The sequence below is a fragment of the Clavelina lepadiformis genome, chromosome 5 (genome assembly GCF_947623445.1).
Source record: "Clavelina lepadiformis chromosome 5, kaClaLepa1.1, whole genome shotgun sequence".
Taxonomy (NCBI): domain Eukaryota; kingdom Metazoa; phylum Chordata; class Ascidiacea; order Aplousobranchia; family Clavelinidae; genus Clavelina; species Clavelina lepadiformis.
In genome coordinates, this window is record NC_135244.1 from 19,283,486 (window position 1) to 19,297,917 (window position 14,432).

General features: G+C 37.2%; 1 protein-coding gene across 1 annotated transcript; it reads right to left on the reverse strand.

Annotated features, from left to right (window-relative positions):
- Window positions 1–4,454: 4,454 nt before the first annotated feature.
- On the reverse strand, window positions 4,455–14,432 carry LOC143460573 (propionyl-CoA carboxylase alpha chain, mitochondrial-like). Its single transcript, XM_076958146.1, has 17 exons — window positions 14,308–14,432; window positions 11,524–11,604; window positions 10,631–10,678; window positions 10,136–10,318; window positions 9,925–9,978; window positions 9,674–9,842; window positions 9,335–9,516; window positions 9,023–9,200; window positions 8,839–8,937; window positions 8,033–8,145; window positions 7,629–7,772; window positions 7,328–7,463; window positions 7,113–7,266; window positions 6,850–6,952; window positions 6,561–6,719; window positions 5,607–5,709; window positions 4,455–5,270 (listed from the first exon to the last, which is right to left on the reverse strand). The coding sequence occupies exons 1-17, from the start codon at window positions 14,365–14,367 to the stop codon at window positions 5,086–5,088; spliced, it is 2,151 nt and encodes a 716-aa protein (XP_076814261.1). The 5' UTR covers window positions 14,368–14,432; the 3' UTR covers window positions 4,455–5,085.

A 14,432-nucleotide genomic window follows, 5' to 3' on the forward strand; every position in this document is an offset into this window, starting at 1 on the left:
GCACCTGTAAATATACCGGAAGGTTCAGGCATTAACATTCACAGTTTTACACGGTTAAAACAAACTTGATACAGATCACTTCTTAAACAGATCACTTCATAAACCATACCCTATGCACGGTTGGACGATCTGATATTCTGATCACCTTTCCTCTCTCTTCACCAACTTAACTATGGCGCGAGAGAGCTCAGGTTAAGACAAAAAGCCTTTTTTCTCCACCGGTGTTGCCTTTTTATGACAAACGCTTTTTAGCCACTGTACTGACTGTTGGTAGGATGTAGTGATGTATTAAAACGGTTAATTATACCCAACAAGAGAAAACTGTGGTGTTGTCTTGGGAGGACGTTTTAAAACCAAAGGAGAAATTCTCACTGGCAAAATATCTCAAGCACAATCCGGATGCGATCAAATCTATTACCCTTTGCTTTTGTTTTCTTGAATAAACATAAATATGCGCTACTTTTAAATTCGCGTACATACCTGCCAGGCCAACGTTGTGGTTGAGTGTCTATATACCCTGTTACTGTAAAGAGGCGGCAAATAAATGCCATCCGTTTAATATGTCCATAATTCATGGTGACGTGATTTACAGAATGCTTTACACAAGACCCGACAAACATTATAGTTCCATATGTTACGGATTCATTCCTGTAGGATAGAGAAACGAACAAAGGTTTCCAAGCCTTGGGAATTCCAAACGTTCGCTTTTCATAATCAACACTGTGGGTTCTTCATATGTCTTATAAGCTCATTTTTTTGCATTTTTGTAGCACTATACCTTGTTACTTTTATAGTCATCTTGTTTTTGACATGTCTTGCTATTGTTTTATTTTTTGATGTACGGTTTAATAGAAAAGTTATGAAGAGATCGGAATAAAATCATTAAGACAGATTGGAAATAAGTAAGACATAAAATCATTAAGATTTTGATTTAAGGTTATTCGTGCAAGTATAACTTTAATAAGCGGAACGGTTTTCTTCAATTCTGTAGATCAAAGTGAATCGGTAAGCATCTTACAGTTCTATACATACCCTTACAGCTCAAAGCTCACATTAGGTATCTAATGAATTTTGTATTTCTTGCATCAGCATCATTGCACTCGAGGCACAAAAATCTGATCTTTGCATTTCAATTAGGCGTAGGGTTTATACGTAAGGGTTCTTTACCCCTGAGGTAGATTTTATTTGCTGATGAAATAACAATAGCATTTTCAGTCAGAAATATAAATTGAAAGTGTGACATTTGGCTATTGACTGATATGCCGTTGAACAATGCAATAATGTCATCGATTTATATTCAGTCAATGGAATTGCGTTATTTTATTGAACTCATTTCCCTTAGTTATACGATCTCAAAACAATGGTGCTTGGCCGTTGAAACGTTGTACAGGGTTAAGTCCGAAAACAAAAGGCTAACAATCCCGACATTGCAGATTTACAGGACGTAAACGTTCACTGATATTCGTTTAAGAATTCTGGTAACAAACATTACTGTCAATTTCTTTCGTCACTGCTTGGATTTTTTTTATTATCGTATTAACAACTGTTTTGTGGTTTTCCTGGGAAAGATTTCTACGGTAAAAGGAGGCAGAAATATGCAAACGGAAACAGCCTGGATCGTTTGTAATGCTATTATGATTATAGTTCAAGACAACCATGCCTATTCTCTCAGTTATCATATTATGTGGTTCGCGGTGCCAATTATGACTATTCAAGGAACTATTTGTGTAAAACGTGACTGAATCCCCACGGAAGACTTTTACTTGTCTTTACCTGTCCCTGCCTATCAAGAACCATAATAAGGTTGGACAGTTGGGTTATCTTAAAATGGAATAAAATAATTAAACGGTTTGTGGACAATCGATTTCCATAAAATGACTTTGAGGTGCTTTTTATTTGCAAATTGTATCTTCCAATATGCTACGTTGGAAAATGATGTTTTTATCTGCAGAATTTGTTAAAAAAAACTTGATCACAAAAGGTTATATAATATCACGCATACACAAACACACAAACACACACACAAACACGCAAACACACGCACATACACACACACACACACACACACACACAAACACACGGAAAGGCATATTGTTGTAGTTTTTCTTTTCCTGGTTCAAAAAAATTTTCCTTCACTGTCTGTAGCAGATATCCTATGTTCGGTCGTAAAAAACTTCCAGAATCATTAAACTGAAATGAAGGGTCGGCACCGTGAAGCTTTAAACATTATTTGAGACATAACTTGTGGTGAAGATACGACGGGTATCAAAAACGAATATACTGAGGTGTTTATTTCATGTCAGTATGCTCAGCATCGACCAGACTAGCGCAATAAACTACAAAGACTTCCTATCCAGTCTGCCCGGTCTATAAAATGCTTCGTTATACATCAATAAAAAGGTCCCTATAACTTAACTCCAAAGCTGGGACAATTCCAACCTGAAATAAAAATTTTAATTTAAATATTTCGTCAATTTCTTGAATTAAATTTGTTGTCATGGGGCCGTGAGAAACTTTCCGATTTTATCAATTTGTTTTAGTAAAACGAGACACAAGAAAGATACTTTATATTATAGTTAATGATCGGTCTTCTTAAAGTTTCCTTGAAGTATTCATAACAATTTCATAGAATCCTAAATCGGATTATGATCACATGAAACATCTGATCGGGCAGACAGCTGACTGTATTAGATGAAAGAAAATGTTTCACTTATATATATTTCATCCGACTTGTTGCGTTACGCCGTTACGGTAACCTCCTGTATCATACTGTGCCACAATGCATACTTCAGACTTATTAGTGGTAAGAATATAGATTAGGCTATATTTCTTGCCAAGCCAAGAAGGTTATAAGTAAGTGTACGGAAGGCAGCTTGATGGTAGCGAAAACAAATTGAAAACACAACACACAATGCTGTTATACAACACGGAAAGCTGTAACACTGTTATTTCTTAACCCATGGTAAATTTAACTCTGCTGGGGTAAGTTTCATCGAAGGAGTAATTTTGCTATAAATTGGTAGTCGCAAAAGAAGCTCAAGCGATAAAACAAATCAAAATTGTCATATGTGGATTTTAATTATGTTGTTAAACGACTTGATAATTAAATTAAATTGTAATAAGTTAACGGTTCTATTATTTATTGATTGGTTTATCAACTTTTATCCACAGAAGATATGGACCATTAAAACAATATGTAACTTATAAACTATATGTCTATTGTCGAGATTGAAAATATGCGTCGGGGTAAATAAGATTACAAAAGTTTAGAACCCATATATGTAACAAAATAAAGGCTATGCAACAGACAATATCATCATTAACCGTAGGGTTTCTCTCGCAATGAAACGTCACACTTCCACAAACTTATGCCTGAGCTTTTTATTTCAATGTTCATCATTCCTTCACTATTTTTAATTCTCACTCTTTTTTAAACCTCTTCACATGACATTGCATCGAGTCTCTTTATTGTGTATGGGAAAAACCCTCATAAAACATGATGAATTGATGATTCGCGAGTCTATAAGCAGCTTACAGTCTTTCCTACGCGTATATAATTGGGTCGTTTAAACTCATTTTAAGTACGCTCGTTGATGTAAATTGTAAAGAATAAATCTTGCACGGTAATTAGATAGCATGGTCGGGTATAAGAGATTATTTCTTTGCGTTGTTCTGCAGTGAGGCTTCGTTGTTGTTATCTTGTCTATAGATTCATTTTTTTCAATACGTTCAAAAGCCCGTCGCCACGGCAACATAAGCTACAAGAGGGTGACAAATTTGGTACCACATACTTTTGTGTTCAGTTTTTTTTTAGTTTTGGAGTTGTTATTACCGCGTCAGCAACCATGCACAAACTCATCGTTATTTTGCTTGCATTTTGAATAAACATATCGTATTTGTAGTAAACTTACACCTCATTAGCAACAATTTTCAAAAGTTCCTTTACAATGTGCGCTGTGGTTATTGACCAAACTGAAGCCGATGATGCCAGACGACCTGACATTGTAATCGATGCAAAAAAAACCTTTTTCTTTTTTCTTCGAGGAGGAAAACGCAATCGATGGATTGAAGCGTGCGCTTGTTTGCACGGCTCTGTCCGTTTAATAACAAACCGTGAAAATAGACCATGCCTTCGTTTAGGATGTTTTTCAAAGCGGTGAGAGTATTTTTAAGTCTTCAAACATGCCGCAGCAGAACGTGAAGGTCGAAACATTCGCTTAAAATGTTTCCTACGCCTAAACCAATCAACCTGAGAAAGGACTCGTATATTCATTCTAACACCCACATTAAGTTATTTGTTATACTTGTCTGACAAACTTCACGCATGAAATCGAAATGACGTTAGCACAAGATACGATTTGATAAAGTACAACCACATAGGCTAGGTGATATACTTTGCATACTGGTGTAAGCTGACACGGACTCAAGGTGATGACAAAATAACGCCAAAAAAATTTCAAATAAATATCATTTATTGTCGGTCAATAAATAACACGATTTAGTTTTAAAGATATCAAAGCTTTTTTCTCCAGAAAAAAAAGAAAAGTCACAATTGAGATAGAAAACGAATAAAGCCAAAGCATAGTTTCGTCAGATCCACAAGCACAGTCCAATGCCAAAACGTAATCAGTTTGAAAACATCAGTGGTAGTTTCCAAATATATAATAATTTAGTTAGCTAAAACCATCAACGTTGCCTATGCGCAGGCATGCCGTATAATTACAAAAACAACACAACCTTCAATACTTTTCACAGGTCATTGCGAAAGCAATATGCTGGTGAAACGTGAGCTTTAACCATTGGACCGTTTGTTCTTTTGCTGGGACTTTCCTGAATATCTGTCCTCAAATTGAAAACAACCTTGCAAACGAAAAGAAAACTTCTCTGGACGCAACAAATCGCATAAACTTTTTTTAGTGGAAATAGAACGCATGAACAGTAGAACGTGCGTGATTGCCGGTATGGGTTAGAAATAAACACGAAACGGACACGGCTAATTACGGAACGGCGATAGACGGTATAAGCTATAGGTAATATATGGCGACAGCAAGAAAAAAGACATCATCTGTTAAGAAAGTGGTGCGTTTACTCCAATTCCAAAATAAGGTCGCCTTCGCCTAGACTCTCCTTTTCCTTGCAGTGAATGCTCTTCACGCGACCGTCACGTGACACGCACAAACTATTTTGCATTTTCATCGCCTCAATGACACAAACCTCTTGACCTTCGGCGACCTTATCACCAACTGCGCATGAGACTGACAACACGGTACCTGGATAAAAGGGGTAAGGTAAGCTGGGTAATAACATTTGCTTGTTATTGGTACATCACGTTTTTGGGGATTGTTCTATAGACTTTCATCCGATTGTGCTAGCATTGTTTTTCGCGTCTTGAAGTGCAGAGACAGTTGCTTTACAGAATAACCTTTGATGATAATTATTTTAACGAGGAGCTTTTTTGTTGCAACAGATAAAAACATAAACAGGCCAACAGCAAGTACAGTACTGCGGTAGAGATAAAGATGCCGGATATTCTCACAGCGCAAACCGGCGAATTTCATCGCTCCAATAAATGTGATAAATGCAAGGGTGAAAGCGGACAATCTTACCCGGCATTGGAGACCTTAGAACCAACGACTGGTCCTCTGGTACCTTCACCGGCATATGCGCCCTCAGGTTGGCCGCTGTCAAACTGATTACTTCCAAATCAAACTGAAAAAAATGTAAGGGGTAGTTTTAATATGAAAACAGGAAGTGTCTTTTCGCTTCGTGACTTAAAAAAATGATAAAAGTTTTTTGATTTCATTGCGATAAGTATTGAGATTTAAGAACGCATTGAATCAGTAAACATCGATTATAATGATACTGCGCGTAATTTGTCGGCCACGGTTAGCGTGCAAAGAAACCTGACATTGGTCGATACAAAATGGCAATTAGGCGAAGAGAAACACCAGCCCAAGACACGCCAGCTAAACATAAGGCCAATTTGCATGCAATGGATGCCTTTGTTTTGAAAAATAAAAAAATCCAATTAAACTTGATTGCATCAGGGGCCACAAGTGTAAGCAATTCGATTAGTTTGCCACAAAGGTTAATGGTGTTTGAATAGAACTTATCTTTTGCACAAAGCACCGTGCAAAAATCGCACCTATATACCAAAACTAAAATGAAATCAGTGCTGTGGTACTGTGCTCGCCTTACTGAGTCATAAAGAAATAGTAAATAAAGCGAAGATGAACTTTTTTCACAAGATCGATAATGTTATCAGAAACCGAGTTAAAACTTTATTACATTAAGCAGCGGTAACGTAAGATCGTCGACAGTAGACTAAGCAAAACAAAACAACAACAACAACTTCGCAAAGTCACCAGATGTTATTATGCGACGTTGAAAAGATATTGATCAAACCCTAAAGTCACCTTACACAGTTACACTACAACTTAACCATCCCAAGTCACAACTTATAAAGTCAAAAACCCGTTTCGTGGTCGACGGTTAGCAAATAACAGAACCACTAAACTTAATAACAGATATGAGAACCTCTGATGGACTGTCTTACTTACCACTGTGCCATCGAATTGTATTTGATAAGAACCGGTTGCGCTAGAGTTCACACATTGGACAGTGAATGGACTTCCGCTGTTCACTGAAAGAGTTTGTGTAGGTGAGCTGAGACTCCAATCGGAACTTACGTTTATTACGTCGCTTCCGTTTAGCGATACCTGATCCAAAGCAGGCCGTATGAGACAGGTAAAACATATATATAGTTAACCTTAAAAATATATAAAGTATAAAGTTAACTTTATACTTTATATTGTCAACACTTCAGCTTATTTGCTTCGACTATTTTACCTCGTATGCATTGTCATTGGATTTAACGAGGGCCGTTACTGTTTTTTCTTCCAATTTAACTTGGACCTCCAAGGTGTCCATCACTTTACCCATCTGCGGCAACCTTAAGGTGAACATTCACTTGACAGTTATATATTTAAAAAGATTTCCAACAGCTATGTTCAGGCATATTTGGAATAGTTTTACGATTATTCACTTAAACTTAAGGTAGAAGGTATTTCTGGATTCAGTTTATGTTGCCAGCAGTGACACCACAACGTTACCTAGTCTGATTTAAAAACGTCTGCCCCATCAACCGTTGTCTAGCATAAAAAGCACAAGCGATGGCGCACAGATGCTTGTGTTCTTCACCAGACAGTTGTTTGCCGGTGAAGCCGTTAGGATAGACTTCGTTTAAGAAATTGGTGCTGATGTCACCTGCGAGTTGCTGAAGTGTTTATAGCTTTCAACCAATCGTAACAGTTCTTTCAAATCGTACCTTTGATGAAGTCTGGATGTCGCAGAACCTCGTGACACAACGGCACGTTGTGTGTTACACCTCTGATGACGTAGTTATCCAAAGCGCTGCACATAGTGGAAAGTGCCTCGGTCCGGTCTTTCCCATACGTTACAAGCTGTGAAAATCATACAGCAATGTTGGCGTTTACAAAAAGTACAAAGCACCAGGCTGAAAAGGGCACGGCTACGACGATTGCAAGGATCGAGTTACCAACTACAATAAAGTATTCCAATTTGCTTGAAGATTGCTTAACGAAAAATGACAAGAACAGAAATCTCACCTTTGATATCATGGGGTCGTAATACATGCTGATCTCACTCCCCTCCCTCACACCGCTATCGACGCGGACGTTTGGTATGTGGGTGGGTTCCACGTAGCGCGACAGACGGCCGATTGATGGCAAGCCGAACGATTTGTATGGATTCTGTCGGGAAGTTTATTTGCTATTAAAGAGTGATGTACATAATTACCGGCACTTAATGCTAATGCACAGCAGTTCATGTTATAATAAGATGGGGTAAGACACCGTCTCATAGTGGTCGGTTAACTCAACCGCTGTTGTTTAGGCAAAATAGAATTGACCGACTAGTCGAGTGTTTAAATCACATGAAAAACAATGTCTCACAACTTAAGTTGTCACTTGAACAAGATTAAAGCAGTAAATTCGAGTCAAATAACAAGTACCTCCGCGTACACCCGGCATTCCACAGCCCAGCCGTTAATGCCGACATCTTCTTGTGTTATGGAAAGCGGATGTCCTGCTGCAACCATAATCATTTCCCGTACAAGGTCCAAGCCTTTTAAGTAAAGAAAATTCCATAATCAGAAAACGAATTCATGGCTTCGATATAGTTTGCAGAAATAACAACAGAGCACATTAAACACTTAAACAGTGCGATAGATGGCATTTTATAATATGAGTTCAATGAGTTTTACTGAGCATTCCGTGGCAAATAATTTAATCGCCAACCACGCGAAAAAGCATGAGAACTTATACAACGATGATATTCCGTATCTGTCCTCACAGAGCAGCGGGAAGGACATTCCGAATTGAAATGAATGATGATTCTGTTTCGTACCGGCAGTGTAACATTCATATTAACAAAAAAATACAACGAACATGTGCTGTACATGCGCCACTGAACAAAGAAAATATATTTTAAGTCAATTTTCCACGTTCCCAAATAAATACTGCGACGAAACCTTAACATTTACGAGCTTATTTCAAGAGTCCATATCCTAGTAATATCCGTTCCATTTCCCGGTATGAAATTGCCTTCAGTTAGAAGGTTGTGTTCGTTTTTGTTTATCTTTCGACAATCACATCGACATTGGCAAAAACAACGCGGACCAATACCGCGCATGGAGAGATAACCAAAGGAAGGAAAAACGCGACAAGCGGTTAGCCTCGTGGCTACTTATAAAAATGATGCCGGGGATGAATGGTTAGGTTAGCAAGGTCGCTACACTCAATACGTATTAAACTTAACCTGTTATGTATTCTGTGACAGGGTGCTCCACTTGGAGTCGAGTGTTCATTTCAAGAAAGTAGAAATTCTTCTTTGAATCGACCAAAAATTCCACAGTGCCTGCAAATAACACACCAAAGAATGCATTAACACACGAAACATTCAAGCCGAACTGCTACACCGTCTCATGGAAAAGACACTGAACCTGCACTCTTGTAATTTACAGCTTTCGCCAGCGCCACGGCTTGTTCTCCCATAGCACGTCTGGTATTGGCATCCAGAAAAGTCGAGGGTGCTTCTTCCACAACCTTTTGATTGCGTCGTTGAATCGAACATTCCCGTTCGTTTAGCCACAACGTGTTGCCAAAACTGTCGGCTATGATCTGTGGCAGAAACAACGCCAAACATCAGTGACACAAGCGACTGAGACGTTGTTACATCATACAGAAACCAATTTAGACATGGTTTTAACTTTGTGTCCATTATGGCGGACGTCTTAATGTGTTTGTCACACTACCTGCATTTCAATGTGTCTCGGGGTGTCAATGAATTTTTCTACCAACAATCGGTCGTCTCCAAAGCTCGACGCAGCTTCCTGTGATGAGAAACGAAATCCATCTCTTGTTTCCTTCTCGTTCCACGCAATTCTCATCCCCTTACCACCACCTCCAGCTGATGCCTTTATCATCACAGGATAACCTTCAATTGTGAATGTTTCCTGATAAGCATCCTAATAATTAATCCTACCGGAATACAACTACCACATAGGCAGTTAAAGCCAAGGCTACCAATGCAGCATTTAAGAAGTCAGGTAACACCAGTAGATAGCAGTGCACCAATCACGAATAACATTCACCGATTTCTCCTGCAATTTTAACAGCGTGATCTGCGTCTTCCACGACTCCATCAAAGCCAGGAATGGTGTTAACCTTGGCGTTCATCGCAATTTGTTTGGACTTTAGCTTATCACCCATGGCATCAATCGCGAATGTGCCTGGCCCGATGAATGCAGTATTGTTTGCTGCCTAGAAAAATAACAGTTCTAGAAGCAAAAGGCAAAAAACAAGCTTATAGCGGTTCTTACAGTAAGTTTTGCTCCTAACTTACTAAAAATTTCGCAAATTCCTTATTTTCTGACAGAAATCCATATCCGGGATGCACCTGCGGTAAAATTCAATGACATAACAGTGAGCTGAAAGTTACTGTATATAAAATTAGTACAAACTATTACTACTACTAGTATATAAAACTAGTAAGTAAAGGGAAATAAACGTGCTGTAATAAGCAACAAAGGTACACAGTAAACAAACATATTCACCGCTTGAGCTCCAGTAGCTTTGATCGCTTCAACTATAACTGGCATATTTAAATAACTTTGAGATGAAGGCGCTGGTCCAACACAAACCGCCTCATCTGCCATGAGAGTGTGCACAGAATTGTTGTCTGCTTCACTGTGTATTGCAACGGTGGCTATACCCATATCCCTGCATGTTCGCATCACCTACGATAAAATTCGAAGCCTTGAATTAATGTTTATAAACAACGGTTTTAAAAGCGTTTGTAAACGTACTGAGTGTAATTTTATCACGGCTTCGGCAATCACAGCATTTTCTGCATTACACGCTTGACGTAAAGTCATTATACCAAATCAAAAAGTTATCGATATGAGTACTCCCAAAATACTACTTTATTAAGATTTGACTTGTGCTTTTAAAAATGCCTAGTTTACTAACACATATCAGAAAGCGGTTGTTTAATGATGATGAAACAACTGTGTAAACAACCTGGTGAACTTGATTTTATTAAAACTTACCCTGCAAGCAATTTCGCCACGGTTTGCAATAAGAATCTTGTCGAATGGCTGCAAGAAGAATATATTTGGTAGTGTTAATAGCAACAGACATATCATAGGCCAGGATTAAAGCTGTATACAGCAAAGTTTGAATACATTTCCTTTTTCTAATGTGTAATAATTTCCCATTCATGTAAGATTCAATCTGCATTGTCAAGCTATCATTGACATACGATTGTATTTTAACGGGGATTCATACTTATGTCAATAACAGAACAATGTGGTGTGCGCTCCATCAAAATATTAATGTGCTCAAACTTTTGTTGCAGATTCGATGCTAAGAGTGTGCGCACAGTAAACTAATAAACAAATAATAGACTAATAAACTCTTTGAAGAATGGAACTCCCAGTAGTATGCGCAAGCTCATAACTTTTCAGAGTGCCCTAAATGCAAAACATCGATGCATATGCGCAAGTTCAAAGGAAACACCGTACATGAGATGAGCATTATCAACTCAATACACACTTTCAAATGGATTGAATAAATTCATGAAAAGAACAGGTTCTTAGGTCTTTTCTGCACTTTTTTCACTCGCTTTTTTAGCTTATTCCATTAATTAATTATTTACGTTTTGTACCAATGATGATCTGATTCCATTGACAGAAGTAAAATGGATTCTTATTTTTACATCTTATATACTTTGCACTAATAGGCTGCTTTCAATTAATGAAAGCTTGGGAAAATTTATTTATTGTGTGATTAATTTGATTTCAGTTGGTGTTTTGCTTCCAATGGGTAATATCAACACCATATGGTGCTGAGCATTTAAAAGAAATTAGATTCAATGAAATTAGTTCCTGGATGCACATTTTGTGTTTCTATAAATGTTTTGACTGAACGTTGCTTATCTTACCTTGTCATTTGTGGAGCTTTTATTTGCAGCCTGTGCATAATGCTGGAGGACCCTGCTGTCATGCACCAGTCTTGAAAAAAGCTGTAAAAATTTGCAAGCGCTCTTATAATAAATGCTGAACACATTATATAGTATATAAACAATAAAATTGTGTTTAATAATGGTTGGAATAATTTGGTATCTCTGTCAGCAATAAAACTTTTAGTTACAAAAACTGATTTTTTTGTTTCAGATCGGAGGTCCCTAATCTGTGCCCCTCCCGCATGAATTTATATGACTGCAGTTGTGTAATAAATGCACACTGCAGTAACCAAGAAGTAACCTAACGTCTAGATAGCAGCAGAGCTTTGCACAGTAACCCATATAGCAGCAGGACACTTCAAGCTGTGCTTCCACTTATTCTAATCAGTTGTGTTTAAGACTTGGAGAAAAACAGATGCTCTTTGTAGATATCTCACTGTTGCTATCAATGTCTATGTTTTGAATGCAAGTTGTTGTCTGCTTAATAAAAGCAGCTGATGTTAGCTGAAGCTGCCCTCCTGGGAAAACTGTCAGAGTCAATGTACAAGACATTTGGTAAATTATGCTCTTTAAACTTTTTATGCAATAAAACCCTTAATGTTGTCAGTGAATGGTATGAAAAAAAACCAACAATATGTAACATGGTCTCACAACTTTATTGGGTGCAGGCTTTTTGTCCCTCAGCACTTTGGTTTTGCAGCCTCCTGCCCAAAAAAGTTTGAGGTAAATGTTCTTATACAAGGCAATTAATTGTAACTCAAAGCATCGTGTTTGTTTTGAAGATGTTGAAACTACGTCAAAGATCTTTTCCTTCATTAAACTAAAAACACTGCACTTCATTGGTAACAATTCTTGTTCACTTAAGCCACAGTAACCAAACTTATCTGCACGTATTTTTCCAGCAAATTCACCTCATATTGGTTGTTTTATGAATACTGTGTTCAGAAGAATTATATCACGCTTGCATTGAACGAACACTAGAGTGAAAGCTATGGAAAATATATATTTTTAAGCAGATAGTTTGCTCACTGTTACAGTGATTTTATCGAAATAATCGACAAATTGTGACATAAGGTTTTGTTAAGAAAAAGTAAAACTGTTGAACACCAACAGTACAAGCGGATGGACTTCTACATTTAGCTTTAAGTGCCAGGCTGACGGTTGTAAAACTGTAGACTTTCTTTATCTTGGGTTTCCAATCGGGACAAGCCGTTGATATGACATATTCAGTTCAGTTAAAACAGTTTATCATGTGATTGGGATGTTTATGGCGATGCATGGCAGGGGAAAAAAGATGGCTTCCTTGATTTAGAAATTTTAGATTAAATAACAGATTGTCTCAATTTGATTTGGTCATTATGCAATTGCAGTTACGAATGATAAAGCAAGTGTGAAGAGTCTTTTTACTTGAACGTTTTTGAACAGAAACTATTGATAGTTTGTTTATCCAAAACTGTGAAATGTACAGTCAAATCTTGTTATTGAATACACCTGGGTACTTGAAAATGTGCATGTTATACAAAGCCACAGTTCGCTGTAACCATAAGCTATTAAAGTAAGCAACAGATCAGTGTCCAGTATACAAAAAATATAAATAACATTAAAGCATATCTAAAAGATATGATAAAGCATATCATTAACATATCTTGCCATACGCCATTTTGACCACAGAACAATGTCAATGTGTACATGTAAAGGAAATTTGATGTTTGTTAAGTGTCAGAAATTGTTATGATAATAATGGTATGGTGCCAACTCAAAACAAAATTACATACTTTAAAAATAAGACTCTTTGCTTGTTCACATGATATCAAATCCCATTCCCAACCCCCAAGAAACAAAAAATTTCAAAACCCTACACTTTACTTCTGCTTCGGGTGCAATATCACAAGAACTGTCGAGCTATTGCAACCTAAACCAAGTTTAAAACCCAATTCACTGAACTGTTAGTCTGATGCTGTGACTATGTATTGAAAAATTTATCAATTATGGACGAAATGTCCCCCACATAACAAGATTTAAATCAGAAACAAACTTTGAACACATTGTTGCCTATTGCAGTGTGATTAGATTATAGAAGGTTGATGGTGACTGAACTGTGTTAACCCAGTATATAGTAAAATAAAAAAAACTAGATATAAGTTAGCACTCTTGGGGTAAACTTTATTTATGATTCTTCTACAAGTGCTTCCGCAAGCATAAGCTTGCTTCTTTAAGGGTTTAAGAGATGGCCATCGTGTAGTAAAATTAAAAATAAAGTTAACTTCAGAGGGCCACCTCTATATCTTCTTTTTTTATTTTAGGTTATAGAAACAATTGTATGGAGTACCTATACCATTATTTTACATCTTGCATTGGTGATAATTGAATCTCTGCCTTAAGTTATCTGTTTTTTTTTGCTCTTTTGAATTGTGCTGCTTTTTACCGCCTCAAGAATGTACATACAATATTTGAATGCTTACGAATAAAAATGTTTGAAAACACTGCACTAACAACCCAACAAGGGCAATTTATTTCGACAATCTACAGGATGTACGTTAAATGCCACACTAGAAGCATCTGATTTAGTAACATGCAAAAATTGTGGTTCACAGTTTTACGAACGCTTTTTGATTGGAACTCTGTTAAAATGATTTATGACTAGTTTTGATTTGACCAGGTTATAGTGCAATAGTTAAGACTTGTTTAATATTCATACTCCTGGACATTTTTGAACATTATGAAAATTAGAACTATGTTAGTAACCAATTATACTAACCATACCTTATTACCAGACGGGGATAAACCACTTAAGAGCCTGCTTGGAATCTTGATAAATCTCATTTTGAATTAATTTGCTTTGCTTTTACACACTTGAAACAGCCTAACTGTAGCAATAAACAATCCTG